The sequence below is a fragment of the Podarcis vaucheri genome, assembly GCF_965113315.1.
Source record: "Podarcis vaucheri genome assembly, chromosome: 16".
Classification (NCBI taxonomy): domain Eukaryota; kingdom Metazoa; phylum Chordata; class Lepidosauria; order Squamata; family Lacertidae; genus Podarcis; species Podarcis vaucheri.
In genome coordinates this window covers 26,966,061-26,983,280 of record NC_138754.1, presented here as the reverse complement: position 1 = coordinate 26,983,280, position 17,220 = coordinate 26,966,061, and the positions used below count along the sequence as shown (strand labels likewise).

The 17,220-nt window shown below is 47.8% G+C and overlaps 2 protein-coding genes and 1 long non-coding RNA gene across 8 annotated transcripts in view; 2 read left to right on the top strand and 1 right to left on the bottom strand.

The window, feature by feature from the left end:
* The window catches only part of LOC309521117 (uncharacterized protein), a 184,987-nt gene that overhangs the window by 10,985 nt on the left and 156,782 nt on the right, over positions 1–17,220 (top strand). The window lies entirely within an intron of this gene.
* On the top strand, positions 550–2,650 carry LOC309521167. Its single transcript, XR_014214509.1, has 2 exons — positions 550–725; positions 2,480–2,650. It is a non-coding gene; the product is annotated as an uncharacterized lncRNA (long non-coding RNA).
* Positions 8,645–17,220, bottom strand: part of HNF1A (HNF1 homeobox A) — a gene marked incomplete at its 5' end in the record, with an annotated part of 44,571 nt that continues 35,995 nt past the window's right edge. For all 4 annotated transcript variants that reach the window (XM_082203205.1, XM_082203204.1, XM_082203206.1 and 1 more), the window contains 6 exons: positions 8,645–11,184; positions 12,196–12,337; positions 12,876–12,997; positions 14,855–15,046; positions 15,664–15,862; positions 16,186–16,403. In XM_082203205.1, the coding sequence (XP_082059331.1) occupies positions 11,057–11,184; positions 12,196–12,337; positions 12,876–12,997; positions 14,855–15,046; positions 15,664–15,862; positions 16,186–16,403 (1,001 nt within the window). In that variant the 3' untranslated portion in view covers positions 8,645–11,056. The remainder of the gene's footprint in view (positions 11,185–12,195; positions 12,338–12,875; positions 12,998–14,854; positions 15,047–15,663; positions 15,863–16,185; positions 16,404–17,220) is intronic.

Below are 17,220 nucleotides of genomic sequence, written 5' to 3'. Positions count from 1 at the left end.
GGCGTGCGCCACCACTGAGAAGGCCCTCTGCCTGGTTCCCTGTAACCTCACTTCTCACAGTGAGGGAACTGCCAGAAGGCCCTCGGAGCTAGACCTCAGTGTCCGGGCTGAGCGATGGGGGTGGAGACGCTCCTTCAGGAATACTGGACCAAGGCTGTTCAGGGCTTGAAAGGTCAGCACCAACACTTTGAATTGTGCTTGGAAACGTACTGGGAGACAATGTAGGTCTTTCATGACTGGTGTTATATGGTCTCGGCAGCCATAATACCATGGGGGGGGGGACGGGGGCGGAGGAATGGGGAAAATCGTATAGCGTAACATTCATAGGGTGGAAAAAGCATACTATCCATATAAAGAGAAGCAAACAACATTATCAAAACTCAAATAATAAACGAAACTATACTCTGGCTGACTAATTAGCAAATAAACAATATCTCAACCCGAGAACGACTTCAACTGGCCAGCTAAATCAGGTGAGGGTAGCTGATGGGTCTCAAACCTTTGGGGAGTTAGGGACCCAATTTTACCTTGGTGGTTTTTGGGAGGCACAGTTAAATTGGATGCAGAGGATGAGGAGCTGCCTGCCCCTAGCCCGGAAAATGCTGCTGCGCGAGGTGGATCCAGCTGTCCGGTTGCTCCCTCGGGTCGCTCTTCCACCTTCCAGACTGAAAGAGGCAGGAAAAGAAGCTGGTCAGGGGCGGAGGACGGGAACATCTTTGCAGTGTGTAAGCTGTGGGGTTTGTTTACGTCAAGGAAATATTTCCTGTTGCCAAATCCAGTGCCTGGTGAAAGGGGACAAGGTTCAATGGGCTCATAGCTCTAATGTGGTTAACTCTGGGTTTATCCACACTGGTGCTTCTTTTTATCCCCAGGGGAAACTGCTCTTTAGCACTCAGTTTGGAGCAAACAGCAATCTGGGTTTTCTCTAGGTTGACATCCACTCTGATTTAGTGCTGATGTAGAGTGGGTTCTCCCTGGGAAAGGAGCGGGGCAAGGGGGAAAGTGTTTGGACACGGCATTCATGTTTTTGAGTAACCAGCAGTCCATACTCCCTGAGCCTCTCCCAGATCTCAGGAGAGTGTCCCTGTCTCTTAAAGGCAGGAGACTAGATCACCACAGGGGAAGGGGGTTCAGCAGGGGGCTCTTGCCATGGGACATCCCCAGTGGAGAGACCGCAGTGAAGTTCGGGCAGCAGCCACTGTGATAAATTATCGAAGTATGGATGCGAGCTTAATGTGTCATGTAAAAAGTTTTCCAAGTCTGTTTCAATGCTGTGTGAATGCATGCAAGATTTCACATCTGTACATGCGTTTGTCCTGCAAGACAACACTGGTAATGGTTTTTTAAAAACATCAGTTAAATTTGTAAGAACAGTTGAAATGCTCAGGTGGAGAGCTTTGTACACAGGTTTAGGGGCGCCCGTTCCCTTAAGTGGGGTATTGGGGGGTCGGTTCTGGAGTACAGTATGATCACATCGTATGCAGAGGCTTGGTTCCAAGGGTTCTGCCTATCCGGAAAAAAACATGCATCCTCTGTACACCTTCCAGCTTGTCAACATCCTTCTCAAATTGTGGTGCCAGAACTGGACATATGACTCCAGGTGCGGTCTGGCTAAGGCAGAACAGAGAGGGACTATGACTTCCTTGGATCAGGGCACTAGACCTCTGTTGATGCAGCCCAGAATAACATTAGCTTCTTCTTTTTTGCAGCTGCTGCTGCATCACACAGTTGACTCATGTTAAGCTTGTGGTCCACCAAGGCCCCTAGATCCTTCTCCAGGTGTCCCCCATCCTATATTTGTGCATCTGGTTCTTCCTGCCTAGGTGAATAAGTTTACATTTGTCCCTACTGAAATTAATTCTGTTAGTTTGTGCCCAGTTCTCCAATCTGTTAATGTCATTTGGAATTCTGATACTGTCTTCTGTGGCATTAGATACCCCTCCCAGGTTGGTGTGCATCCCCTCAATTCCTTCATCCAAGCCATGTATAAAGACGTTAAATAATAACTTGCCCAGGACAGAACCCTGCGGCACCCCACTTGTCACTTTTTTCCAGGATAACGAGGAACCATTAATGAGTACTCTGGGTTTGGTCAGTCAACCAGCTACAAATCCACCTAACAGCTACCTCATTCAGCCCACATTTTACCAGCTTCCTCATGAGAATATCATGAGGGACTTTGTCAAAAGCCTGACTGAAATCAAGATACACTATGTCCAGAGCATCCCCCTGATCCACCAAGCTTAACTCTGTCAAAGCAGATATTCTGCCACTGAGCTATGTCCCTTCTCAAAGGGCCTTCAGGGGTGTGAATGTATGTTTGGATTCTGTTCCTCCTAAAGAAATTGATCTGAATATGGTTTGCCTTGGAGTACCGGAAATTCTCAGTCAGGGTGGGAGGTGGGGGGAGAGAAAAGATGAGAGCTGGCTCCACTTTGACCTTGGTTCCTCTCCCCCCCCCCTTGTTTCTTTGCAACAGTTAAAATGGAAGAGCAATTTGAGGAAGGGAACCTTGTGCAAGACATGAAGGAAGACCCTGAGGAGGAGCGAGCCCTGGCCCCTAGCCTTCACTTGGCTGTGGAAGAAATGAAGGGACAAAACTTTTCTTAATTTGAACACAAATGAGAAGTTATTAAACATTTTCCTTGTGTGGGTTTGAGTCTTCCTAGAGGTTCACGTATCTTGTTTGAAATGAAAAGTTATTTCCTGGAAAATCTCTGTCAGGAATGATGTTCCTATAATGCATAGGTATATACACACAAAACAAAACCTGATGAAACAATAAACAACAACAACAACGAGACAATTCAGAGTGGGAGAACTCTGAAATTTAGCTGTGGAAAGAATTTTGCATGTTATATTTGGAACTTGGCAACCTTTTCTGCATTGTTGATGGTTCAGTACTTACCATATTTTTGGTACCATAACACTCACTTTTTTCCTCCTAGAAAGTAAGGGGAAATGTCTGTGCGTGTTATGGAGCGAATGCATGCGGATGGTGGGGGGATCTGCTGCAGTCGTGAGCAGAGGATCCATGGTTCCCCTTCCTTCCCTCCTCCGTGGCTTGCTTTGAAACAACAAAGCGGGAGAAGAGCCGCTGAGTGGGGAGGAGAGAGGGACAGAGAGCCTGCTTGCTTTAAAGGAGCAAAGTGGGAGAGGAGAGGAGCCACTTACACGGGTCACCCAAATTCACCAGCAGATCACATAGCATGTCCATGGCTACAGCTTGCACCAAAAAAATCACGCACCCACTGTTGCCTGGGGCCGCAGTGGTGCAAAAATGTGGTTACAAAGCATGGATCCACATGGATCCTCAGGATTTTTGCATTGGGCTACCCCAAACTCACCGTCAGATCACATGTCTGTGGCCACAGCATGAACCACAAAAATCATACATCCACTGTTTCGTTTAGAATATTTTTTTTCTTGTTTTCCTCCTCTAAAAACTACATGCGTGTTATGGTCGGGTGCGTGTTATAGAGTGAAAAATACGGTAACCATTGAGGCCTACAGAGGCCAACCAGAGAATATTGAGACGCAAAGCAGCTAGTAAGCCTGGTCTTTATTAAAGCTGTTGCAACAGGGTCTCCCCTCACACAGGAGGGAGGAGGAGACCCAGAACAAAGGTGTGAAAGCCCCCTTATATAGACTTTGAAATTGCCACCCTGTAGCTCAGTACCACCCCCCAATACATACATCACAGGAGGAGGTGTTCCCCAGCAGAAATACATCACAGGGGTGTGGTCTGCAGCAGAAAACCTGTTAATCTGTCTGCCAGAATATCTGATAATGGTCGATAATTGCATTACCTGGGCAGTCTGGCCACTCTTTTGTGATGAAAAATACTTAATTCCTGAGTCCAGGTCACAGGCTCACTCTATTCATACACAGATACACCCTTAAGACAAATGTTAAGACTTATTTTGTATGCAGCTATCCATGTGGCATAAAAAGAAACTTGGAAAATATTTTATATTACAGATACATGCTCATAACCACAAGGTATACTTCAATCTAAAGCATTAAGACAATTTCTTCAGATAGTCGCTGTTGTGACTGAGACGGAAGGGGGATTACTATTGTTATAGAAATAGGAGGGGATCCCCCTAAACACTAGGAACAAATAAATACTAGGATTTTGACTGGGATATGGATTAAAACATAAACTGCAGGGCTGTGTCAGTCAGGGAATTCCTGGGCTGCCTTTTGCATACCAGCCTGGCTAGCTGAGGGAAGAGCATTACAACAGAGAGCCATTGAGGGTCTTCAGGAACTTCTTGTCCCAGGTGTGACCAGGGACTGAGATTTGGAAGGTTGCCAGGGTAACTGTTCTGCGGGAGGACAAGGTGCTTCTGGGAAGAAGAAAGGCCGAGATCCATCTTGGTGAAGTAGAAGGAAGGACTGCCTGCAATGCTTTGGGTCATGCTGTAAGCTCTGGACCTCCTCCATGCAGACTGAGGGTGTAAATAGGTGAATAAACCCTATTTCTTAAAGCACAAGAGTCTCCACAGTGTCTTCTATTCTCCAAAGGGACACCTGTTGGCGCCTGTGACCCCATGCGCTCTGGCCACTGTTTTGCAGAAAGAGGGGGCAGGCACCGGGCAGGCACTATTCGGCACTATTGGCCAGGGCACAGCCTGACTCCCTCCCTCGGCAATCTTCGCGGAGCTCTGGCCCAATGGTTGCCAGTGGCTTGAATTAATTAATTTTATAATGAATGATTTTAGAGTGTTGTTTATGCTGTACTTTTATACTGTTTTATTGTTGTTAGCCGCCCTGAGCCCGGCTTCGGCTGGGGAGGGCGGGATATAAATAAAATTTATTATTAAAATTTATTATTATTAATAAATGTGAATTATACTCGGAGTTGAGCGTGGATTTCATGCTCTTTATTCAGCTCCTAGTAGTGAGCCCTGCAGGAAACCCAGAAATGTGCCAGAAATAGGGTTCTATCCAGCTGATCTCTTAAAACCAGCCATGGGGAACCTGCAGCTTCCTTGAACTGCAAGAATTGATAGGAAGGAATCCGCATAACCTCATGACACAATATTAATACTAATGTTCATGTTATGTATTGAAGTTCTCACACTGGCCACCAGGAGTATTGTGTAGATAGTTTTCACTCAGGTCCACGTCAATTATTTTAGGCGGGAAACCCTGGGTTGTTGCTACAATGTTGACAGCCAGCTGCCTATAAAAGCAGGCCGGCTGAGCTGTTTGCTGTTCAGTTCTGTCCTGGCCTGTGAATAAACAAGAGCTGTTTAAAGAATCGCTGTGTCATCTGATATGTTCACCCACAACTTAACACTGGCGATGAAGGTGGGATCGATGGACATCAGAGCACAGCCAGATGCGGCCACTCTCTGAGCTGAATCACTGAGCGAAATCACGGAGCAAAACCAATTCAGAGCTGACTGTTCTGGATAGAGCACTGTGTTCCATCCATCGCCCTTCACGCCGGCATCGGAATCATGGCTTCACTTGTGCCTCTACCGCCGTTTGTGCCAGCCTCTGAATCATGGGACTCCTACCTCGCTCGGTTCGACTGCTACCTCCAAGCCAACAAGCTGACAGAAGTATCACAGGAGCGGAAGCGGTGCCTATTCCTCAGCCTCTGTGGGCCTGAGGTGTTTGAGACAGCCCGAGCATTGGTTGCACCTGTAGCAGTCCAGGCAGCCCCGTGGGACACGATTCAAGAGAAGAAGAAGAGTTTGGATTTGATATCCCGCCTTTCACTCCCCTTCAGGAGTCTCAAAGCGGCTAACATTCTCCTTTCCCTTCCTCCCCCACAACAAACACTCTGTGAGGTGAGTGGGGCTGAGAGACTTCACAGAAGTGTGACTGGCCCAAGGTCACCCAGCAGCTGCAGGTGAAGGAGCGGAGACAAGAACCCGGTTTCCCAGATTACGTGACTACCGCTCTTAACCACTACACCACACTGGCTCTCAACCACCATGCGCCAAAGCCGTCCAAGATTGTTGCCTGCCATGCGTTCTACCACCAGAACCAGGCAGAGGGGGAGTCAATCAACAACTACACCACCGCCCTGCGACAGGCTGCAATGCACTGCGAGTTCCGAGACTTAGACGATGCCCTGATGGATCGAATCGTCTGTGGGGTCCGGGACATCCGTTTGCAACGGCATCTCCTCGCCAAGCCAGACCTCACGCTGCAGAAAGCCATTGAAGAGGCCGTGGCCTCAGAAGCTGCTGAACTCTCCGCCCAGGAAATCTGCAAGGCCACCTGGACTCTGGTACTGACCCTCGGCAATCCAGCAGGGTTTCATTTAAGAGACTATGTTCACTGAACAATAATGCTTATTTGCCTCACTGAAACCAATAAGGGTATTGCTGTATGTAATGGAACCGTTATGATTGTAACTAATGCCTTATCTCGGTGGGGAAGGGTGTTATGTATTGAAGTTCTCACCCTAGCCACCAGGAGTATTGTGTAGATTTCACTCAGGTCCATGTCAGTTATTTTAGGCGGGAAACCCTGGGTTGTTGCTTCAATGTTGACACCCGGCTGCCTATAAAAGCAGGCCAGTTGAGCTGTTTGCTGTTCTGTCCTGGCCTGGCCTGTGAATAAACAAGAGCTGTTGCTCTGTTGTCCGATATGTTCAGCCACAACTTAACAGTTCAGGTATATAATGAATCTCTTACAGAATATATGTGATTTACTAAGATGTTTTTAAGTCATAGGAATACTCTGCGAGAAGCAAATGTGATATATTTAGAATGTTTGATGGGTCTGAATGCAGATATGAATTTAGTCCAACCCCCTTCAATACAAGACAATGTCACCATACGGGGACCTGAGACTATATAAGGACCTGGAAGGCCTTCGGAACTTTGCGTGCTGTTCTACTGCAGAGGAGTCTGACCATCTGGTAGGTATGAAAGGAATGAATGAGTGATGAATGAATGAGTCCTTATTGCTTAGTGCTTATTACTTGTTAATCAATAAAGGGTTGTAATCTGAAGAGAACTGTGTCATTTCGTCTTTCTTGAAAACACTCTGATAAAGGTAAAAAGGGAATTAACTCTGTTTTCATAAGAAACCTACCCCACTATCTAGAATGCTGATGGATGGATGGATGGATAAAACTTTATGTGCGTTAGTTAGCCATCGGCCATAGCAACAAGAACGCTGTTGTGTTTTTAGTTTGTTGCTGGTTTTAATTTTTTTAATAATTGCTTTTACTAATAATTTTACTGCTTTATTCTTTTTGTAAACTGCTTTTGTCATCTAGTCCAACCCCCTGCAATGCAGGAATCCCACCTAAACGAAGGGAACTTCTGGGACATGAGATGCCCTTAGCAGTGCCCCCTCCGAGCAGTCCAGTTGATGGGCACTGATAGAGGAAATGAGCGGTGGCTCCGGTAGAGGCGTCAACCTTTTCGTCTGATTCTTCCGTCTCAAACATCAGCTTCCTATTGTAGCTGCAGCACAGCAGGCAAAACCAAAAGGCAATAAAAAACCCCTCACATGAGGGAGTTCTGACAGCCCCCTTTGCTTACTGAATCTCTGCATCCTGTCTGAAGTTAAAAGTGCAGGAGGATTGCCAAGGAAAACACGGAGACAGCCTCTCCCAGGATCTTCTCCCCAGGCACCAGGTTCCCTCAAGTGGAACTAAAGTGGTTTCCTTCTGGTCTTCAGCCTCAAATGCCATGAAGTAATAGGAGCAGACACAGACCCGCCCCCAGCAGTGCCAGGTAATTTCCTGGCTTGGGCACATCATTGGAGAGGTGTTTTAGACACTCTTGGGTTCTCCTGAAGTAGTCCTGCAAACCAGTGATCGCCTCCATAGTGCTGTTTGAGTGGTGGGGGGATGGAACCCCAGAATTTCCAGCTCTACCAGGCAAAGATCACCCTATCTTCCCTGTCCCTTTTCCCTGGAGTGTTGTGTTTTTTAGATGGTAAGCCTGAGGGTAGGGACAGTCTTGTTTTGATTGTGTGTAAGCTTCTCTGAGAGGGATGCGGGTGGCGCTGTGGGTTATACCACAGAGCCTAGGACTTGCCGATCAGAAGGTCGGTGGTTCGAATCCCCGCAACAGGGTGAGCTCCCGTTGCTCGGTCCCTGCTCCTGCCAACCTAGCAGTTCGAAAGCACGTCCAAGTGCAAGTAGATAAATAGGTACCGCTCTGGCGGGAAGGTAACCGGCATTTCCGTGCGCTGCTGTGGTTTGCCAGAAGCGGCTTAGTCATGCTGGCCACATGACCCGGAAGCTGTACGCCGGCTCCCTCGGCCAATAAAGCGAGATGAGTGCCGCAACCCCAGAGTCGGCCACGACTGGACCTAATGGTCAGGGGTCCCTTTACCTTTAAGCTTCTCTGAGAGCCGCTTTGGCTAGACGGTGGGGTGAAAAAGTGCTTGAAATAAATAAATAATATGGCCTTGCTGGGTGGGGCTCATGGGATATGTAGTCCAGGGAGATCTGGAGGGCACCAGGTTTGCTAAGAATCCAAAAAAAGAAAAAAGAAAGATGCAGTGCTAAAATATGGCTCCTCTCTGTCTCTTGGCAACTGGCAAACATTTTGTCTCCGTTTTCCTTAGGAATGGAACTCTGGACAAAGATCTTACCAAACCTTGATTATACTTGCACTTTTTTGCAGGGAGGGAGCTATTAAAAGTCCATTGAGCCACAGCTTTGCTTAGCTTTATAAACAGGCAGCATGACACAGTAGTCTTATACATAACAATCCCTGCCCCACCCTCTGTTTGATTTACTGACAATTTAAATATATTTACAAGATAGAGCCAAACTGGCAATTGATGGCCGGAAAAGGCCTCTGGCACTGTGTGGAACAGCAAACCCTTTGGGCAGTGATGCTTGCTTTATTGAGACTCCAAATAAGCAGGGTGATGGTTATAAAGTTCCCGGGGGTTATTGGGTCGGTATCATTGGGTGCTATTTCCCCCCTTCTGTTTGCAGTGCTTGAATACTACTGATTTTGCTTCCTTCCCCACCCCCAACCCCTCAGCTGTGGCACGTTTTGGATTCATTTTAGCCACCAAAAAGGGCTTTTCCTGCTCTGGCATGGCACTTGAGAAATCGGTCATCATCACAGAGCCCAAGGGGTGCCATCCCCCCACCCAAGAAATTATACAGGGAGGAAAATTGAATTCTGCCAACTTTGCAGCTGGCATGATTTAGGACGGGAAGGAATGCTCACATTTCAGATCATCTCCTTCTCTTGCTAGGCCAATAATGCGTCTCTCTCTCTCTCTCTCCTGAGTGCTTTTCAAACTAAGGAATGATGAGAGCTACTGGGGTGCGGGGGGAGGAACTGAAATCCTGTACTTAAAAAAGTAATGTCTTGTGGTGATTCTGGTGCAAATTATGCATTTTAAGTGTCTTTATCAGGGTGTGTTGGACAGTTAATGCCGTAAATGGGATTCTGCGTAGGCTGGGAAAGGAGGCTAGGGGTTCTTCGGGCTAGGCAACGTTTCTCAAACTTAGGTCCCCAGCTGTTGTTGGACTACAACTCCCATCATCCCTAGCTAGCAGGACCAGTGGTCAGGGATGATGGAAGCTATAGTCCAACAACAGCTGGGGATTCAAGTTTGAGAAACACTGAGTTAGGGTATAGGGGGGCTTGCTGTGGAGATAACTGGGGAGGTCGAGGTTTCCATGTGTGAAGACCTACTCCCTGACTATTGGAAGCTTCAACAATGCCCTTGCTCACACAATCTTTGGCTTTGCTTTGAGCGTTGGTTTTTTCTAGCTACCATGAGGACTGGCAACTTGGTTTGCTTGTTTTGTAAGAGCAAAGTGAGGTTCTTAGAATGCAGCGTGAATTACTAGATTCTGCACCTGAACTGCATGTTCTAGGTTTCACAGCTTGCCTGTACGAATGCAATGTTCAGTAGCAGGGACAGGGGAAAGCGGACTTCCAACCTCCTCTTTCTGGCCCTCACAATTCTTGTCAGGTCACATTCCTTACTGGCCTTGCTCAGTGCCCTTAAGTGGTTTGTGCCTGGCTGGAATGTGTCTCTGAACTGCACATGATTGGCTGGCTGGAGGGACTTCTGTGTGTGGCTGAAATGTTAACCTATCACAAAAAAGTAAGAGGCACTTCCGCTGCCCCATGCGCTTCTGCTTCTTGCCACACCCAAAATTGAGCTTCTGAAAATGCTTCCTGTATCATATGTTATTCCTATTAAAGACTACTTTAGAGCAAGTTCATCTAGTCCAACATTGCAGAAATCACAGCTGAAGCTGGGCCCCTCCCTTTTCCTGCAAAAGTGTCACACGTGGCTCCTGTAAGGTGATCTGTGGCTGCCAAGAGCCAAAGTCCTATTTTCTCACGCCGATGAGCAGGAGACTTTATAGAGTCTCTGGCTCTGACCCGTTGGCTTCGTGGCCTGGCTGAGCTCCTAAGTTTCCTCCTCAAGGGCATTTGCTTGACCCCAGGCAAGCTTGTATCTTGATGATCGGCAGGAACAATGAGTAAGAGGATGATTTTCTTTCTCATTTTGCACCAAGATGTGCCTACCTGCACAGGGTCTGCCTGAAGCTTCAACCTGTCGGCAGAAATGTATAGGACACATGTCTCTAGCTGCTGCCGGAGCCAGGCCCTCCTTGCTTCTGCCTGCAGGGCTGGCTGGCTCTTGCCTGGTCTAAGCTGGGCTGCAGCTTCTATTGCAGTCCTGTCCTGAAGGCAGTCAAAGAGCATGGGCCAGCCAGCCGTTCCTCTCTTGTTTGAAAAGACACAAAGTTCCTCTTGGCATTCATAAAACAGTTGAGGCTAATCTAGTTCAACCTAAGAATCATGGCTAAAGAATCCCTGACAGATGGCCGGTCAACCTCCAACAAAGGAGAGTCCACCACCTTCGAAGGGAGTCTGTTCCGTTCCTTGTGCGCATATTTTCACCTCTTGAGGAGGGTCTGGGATGTGGAACAAGGGTGTGTGTGTGTGTGCACAATGTCCTGGAGGAGAAAAAAGGCCCCCTGGCTGTCTGCCCCCTCCATCCTAGGCAAGCAGACATCAGCGGGTGGCGGCAGCTGCGATTGAGGCTTCTCTGCACTTTGGGTCCTTGGGCGGTCATCAGGCTACTGGGTGGAAGAGGCCATCTGGGTGGAGATAAAAGTCTCTATCACACCATGAGTGGACGGCAGCAAGTGGCTGTGGCTGTTGGAGGAGTCGGAGCTCTGGTAGAGCACTAGGCTACTGGAGGAGACTGGAAGGAAAGGAGAAGAGGGAGGGGAAAACACCCATAAGCACATGTGAGTGTAAGCAGGGAGAGATCATCACTTGATATGATATGATAATACGATAATCTTTATTGTCATTGTCCCATACAGAGCAACGAAATTGGAAAAACCTACATCAGACATTCAAAAACCAACAAGCCTGCTATCCCAGCCTGTTTAGCCCCCTAAAAACTCTGATACCCCATAATTAAATGCAATATACTCCCATAGAGACTACCTTATACTGCATTTCCTTAGGAACATAGCCTGGCTTACACTGTGATGGACCATTGGTCCAGCTAGCTCAGCAGGGTCAACACTAGCCAACAGCAACGTATTTCAGGTAGGGGTTGCTCCAAGCCCTACTGGAAGATACTGGGGATTGAACCAGCCATCGTCTGCAGGCAAAGCAGGCACGGAGCTACAGCCCTTCTTTCAGTTCCTACACCCGCAAAAGGGAATATACACACATGCGCGCACACATACCCCTCCCAAGCATTTTAGGGTTGCAATGCTTAGTTCAACCTTCCCCAACTCCCATTGGGCCAGGCCAGCACAACTATATGATACTGGAGCAGAAGAGAGAGCAGCTGCGAGTCAGTGTAGGCAATACTGAGCTCAATGGGCCAGTCTATAAGGTGGTTCTTTGTATTCCCACAGCACAGATGTGGTGGCTGGGGCTGATGGGAGTTGCAGTCCAAAACATCTGGACAGGCATCAGATTGAGGGGAGACGGCTTGGACAAACTCCAGGGATAGCCCACCAGAAGTGGACTACAACTCCCATCATCCCTGGTGAATGGCCATACTGATAGAACTGATGGGGGTCGTAGTCCACATGGACTGCCCCAACACTAACCAATAAACACTGCAAGTTACTGTCTTGAGGATACAATGTTTATGAAATCCACCTGCTCCACCAAAGAATGGAAAGCCCTCAAAGTTGGCAGGAGCTTCAGTTGCACATTCTTCAAAGCAGGGCTCCCCACCCCCACTTACCAGCAGGGCTAGAGGTGAGTCGATGGCTGGGCTGGAGGTGCTGAATGGTGGCATCCTGGTTCTGTAAGTGAATGGTGGAAGCCTGCACGGGGGGCGTGTGCATCCCAGACTCTGTGTGTGCCTCAGAGTCTGATGTGAACACCTGTAAAATGTGGGAGGGAGAGAGAGATTAACAACACAATAAGAAATATGGAAACTGCTGGTTTTGGGAATTTCAGACATTAAAATTAAAATTAAAATTATATTGATTGAATAGAAGAATATCAACAAGCTGGAAAGTGTGCAGAGAAGGGCAGCCAAGATGATCGAGGGTCTGGAAACAGAGCCTTATGAGGAACGGTTAAGGGAACTGGGTATGTTTAGCCTGGAGAAAATTGAGAGGTGATAGGATAGCCAAATATCTGTCACATGAGAGATGGAGCCAGCTTGCTTTCTGCTGCTCCAGAGGGTAGCGCACGATGGATGGCTGAAATGACGGATTCAAAGGACAAGGAGATTCCAGCTATATATTAGGAAGAATTTTCTGATGGTAAACGCTGTCCAGCAGTGAAGCAGACTGCCTCAGAAGGTGGTGGACTCTCCTTCCTTGGAGGTGTTTAAACAGAGGTTGGATGAGTTCAGATTTCAGGGCATCTTTCCCAGGTTCCTCCTTTCCCGGCTTCCCCATCAGCCCATCTTACCTGCTTGGTTGGCGTCAGGCTGGCCAAGGCACTGAGGTTGGCTGTGTCTGTGATCACCATGGTCTGCGGCAGCAGCCCAGTGTGGGCGTACTGAGCCATCTCTGGTTTGTGGCCGTAGAGAGCTAGGGGACCAAAAAGGCATGAGAATAGAGGTTACCGTATATGGGGGACTCTTGAGGGAGAAGGGAACCATGGCGTTAACTCCGGTTTCCAAGCATCTCTAGGGTGACCATTATCCCTTATTTACTTTTTAATCATCCTTTGTACCCTGCTCTCCTTCGTCCAAAAAGCTCAGTGCTCTTAATAAGGGAGCCCTTCTTGATTCATCCTGAACAACAACCCTGCAGAGTACGTTCCCCTCTCTCTACCACCACCACCGCTTCTTCTTCTGAGGATATCCTCCTGGGGCTGACAGAAAAAGGAGGAGGGTGTTATTTCAGAAGGCGACCAGGGGAAGGAAGGGAACGCTTTCAAGATGGCCTTAAACAAGTAGGCCTTGCTGGAAGAATCATGGTCAGCATTGAGAAAGTACTTCTTCGATCTTGGGTGTTTAGTATGAGAGACTTTCGAAGAAACCGGCTGAAAGGGACTGAGAGAGATTTGAGAGCCTCGGACGTAAGGTCACCAGGCTAAAAAGATGGACTAACTGGACTTTGGTTTGGGATTGAAACCGGGGAGAGAAGGGTGGGGTTTAGAAGTCCAAAGGGGGGCTTGATTTTTATTCTGCAGTGTAAAAATTATATGTTCTTTACTATTATAAGAATGGGGAATCCGTGGACGGGAATTAGGGACAACCTTAGGAAAGGTACTTTTTTTTTTACTTTGCTTCTATGTCTCTTTTTCCCCCCCTCTCTTTATATAAGGGTTAAGGTATATATTCTAAAAATTGCTAACTAAATTAAATTAAGGTATAATAACGAACTAAGGTTTAAATTTATTACAAAGAATTTAATAAATTATGGTTAAGTGAACTAATAAACTATGCTTAGGACACTAAGGAAAAACTTGCTTGAACAAACAATTGGAGTTGGAATACAATAAGGGGAGACGTGGGGAAGTCATGAAAAGAAGGTATTGAAAATGAGTGCTAAAAGGTGGAAACTCTTTTGTTGTTTTTTGTGTTGTCTTCTGGTTTTCTTTTTTTTCTCTCTTTCTTTTTTTCTGTTTTGCTGTTTGTAACCTTTTGAAACTTTAATAAAGATTATTAAAAAGCAACAACAAGATGGCCGTACAAAGGCGTGGGGGTTAAGAGGAGGGGGAAGAAGGGAGGCCCAGTGTGGTGCTGTGGTTAGACTAACAGACTAGGACTTGGGAGAGCTGGATTCAAATCCCCACTCAGCCATGAAGCTCACTGGGTAACCTTAGGCCAGTCACCGACACTCAGCCTCACCTACCTCACAGGACTGTTGTGAGGATAAACGAGGAAGAGAACCGCGTACGCCACATTGTGCTCCTTGAAGGAATGGTGGGGAATAAATGTAAGGAAGCATAATAATAAAACAAGGCGGGGGCAATTAGCTACGCTTTCCTCACAATCCGTGTTTTCCTTTTAAAATGGGCAGGCTGATCTTCCTTTGCAAAGCTCTGTGTGGCTTATAGGAGCCTCTCCATATCCTTCCATCCAAACGCTGCAGCATCTGATATTCGGAGGCAGACTGCCACTGCCCAGGGAGGCTCAGTTTAGCTGCCAAGTCTAGTAGCCAAGGGTAGGTTCATCCTCTCTGCATTTGCCTTTTCTCTCCAGCCTCCCTCCTCCCCCCCCACCCGCTACCTGATGTCCTGCAAGTGCTTTGGACTACAAGTCCCATCAGCCCCACCCAACACAGCTGTATGATGAGAACACAGCTATGCTGACTAGCTGGAGATGATGGGACATGGAGTCCAAATTATCCACATTGAGTTGAACAAGGCCTGCCGTGAGTCTTTGGCCCACAATTCCAGGGAGCTTCCCTCCCTGCCTTACTGGCTCCCCAACCTACCGTGAGGTGCCTGGATCTGGGCCATGGTGGCCATGAAAGGGCTCTGGTTGAGATGGCCCTGGACCTGTTGCATGATGGGCTGCTGGTACGATGGGTGCAGCTGCTGGGAGAACTGGACTGGCTGCAGGGTGGTGAGGCTACTGCCCATGTTGTTGATCACTGGGACACTCTGGGGCTGGGTGGAGGCCAAGCCTGGAAGACAGGAAAGAGCATCTTCAGTGGTTCATTTTTCCCTCCCAAAAAACACCAGCTAGTAACAGCCAGCCAGGGAGCAAAGTCTCCCTCCCTTTTTTTCTAGGAAATTTGTAGCGGTGGAAAGCGAGAACCAGTGCTTGTCGTTTTGAAGCATCCTGGCACTGTTCTGCAGCTTTACTTCAGTGGGTCTTTGAAATATACTCGGAGTTGAGTGTGGATTTCATGCTCTTTATTCAGCTCATAGTAGTGAGGAGGAATGGAAGTTCCCCCGAAATGTCTGCTTTATATACATTATTTACACAATGGGCCCCACGTGATTGGCTAATTCCGGGATTCTCCTGTAGGCCAATCAGATTGCGGATTCACTTCCACCTGGAGTTGGATTGGGTGGCTCCTGCGGACCAATCAGACTGCTGCATTCTGGATCCTATTGTTCTAGGACCAATCAGACTGCTGCATTCTGAATCCTGTTGTTCTAGGACCAATCAGACTGCTGCAATTTGGATCCTATTCAACTCAGTACATAACAGTCTTGCTGCACAATGAGGAGTAGAAAGCTATTTTTTGCTACTGTGTGCAAATGGCATGCCTTCCCTATGTCTCTCCTCACTTACCGATGACCAGAGTTGAGGCCCCTGTGTTGGTGAAGGCTGGTGTGAGCGAAGACGTGTCTCCCGGCCCAATTGCCATGACGCCTGGGAGTGATGCCATGATGAGGTTCTGGGTTTGCTGGCTCAGGGTGTGGTTCTGCTCTAGGCTGTGCAGGGCTGTCAGGGTGCTAACTGGGGGGAGAGAGCCCCCCGGAGCGGAGATCTGTGCACAGGAGAAATAGGGAAGAATATCAACATGCTTTTTGAGACAAGATTGTGGGATATACATTTGGGATAGCTTAGAAGTGGTGTGATATTAATTGCATCTATTGGCACGCTTGGCAGTAAGCAGAACCACTGGCAGATTTGTGGATAACTTTCAGGAGATCTGCAAGGATTTCTGGTCCCCAGTTGTTCAACAAGAGCAGCAACAAAATGGCTCCCAACCGTCCAATGGAGGCTAGTTCCCCTTTGGGACTAATAGGGTGCCAGGCAGGGAGCCCAACAGTAGGTGGTGCCAACGAGCCCAGGCAGTGCTTGACTCACCAGCTTTGCATCTCCTGCAGAACTAACTGAGCACAGGCCAGGGGAAGAAGCATGGTGCAAGATAGTCTGGGTGGTCACAATGGAATTGCTTCCCCCGTGCTGGTTGCCATCTGAGGAATCTGTCTCACTGACGGGCTGCTGGTTGTACCTCATGCCGGAGTCGGAAAAGGAGAGTTGTTGTTGTTGTTGCTGCTGCTGCTGCTGCAAAGGGGATTGTTCTATAAACAAACAAAAGAAGGGGGAGATAATTCTTAGTAATTTGTGCTTAAGCTGAGGACGCTTAGCTCTGATCTCAGACAGGGCCGGCCCTACCCTTAGGCAGAGTGAGGCAGTTTATTTAAATCATCAATTTCTTCCTCCACTGGTTCTGCTGAGAGACCACATGTCATGAACTCTTCTTCAACTGTCACCCAGCAGCAGCCAATCCATCCGGCTATACCTGAAGGAGCGTCTCTACCCCCATCATTCAGCCCGGACACTCAGGTCCAGCTCTGAGGGCCTTCTGGCAGTTCCCTCACTGCAAGAAGTGAGGTTACAGGGAACCAGGCAGAGGGCCTTCTCGGTAGTGGCGCCCACCCTGTGGAACGCCCTCCCATCAGATGTCAAGGAAATAAGCAACTATCTGACTTTTAGAAGACATCTGAAGGCAGCCCTGTTTAAGGAAGTTTTTAATGTTTGATGTTTTATTGTATTTTAAATATTTTGTTGCAAGCCGCCTAGAGTGGCTAGGGAAACCCAGCCAGATGGACGAGAAAGAAAGAAAGAAAGAAAGAAAGAAAGAAAGAAAGAAAGAAAGAAAGATCTGAAATGCTTCCATTGCAACTGGCCATTGTGTGAACTGTAACTTGTAACAAGTTGTCCTGGACTTTGCTTTTCCCCCATCCTCCCTCCCTCCTCCTCACTCTTTCCTTTTGGGCTGTGTCCTTTAGATTCTAAACTGGAGGGCAGGAACTGGTGGTGGTGGTGGGGATTGATCCGTAAGCTACTCTGGGAGTCATTTTGGCTGAAGTCTAAGAGCTGTGTGGGTGGGGAGAG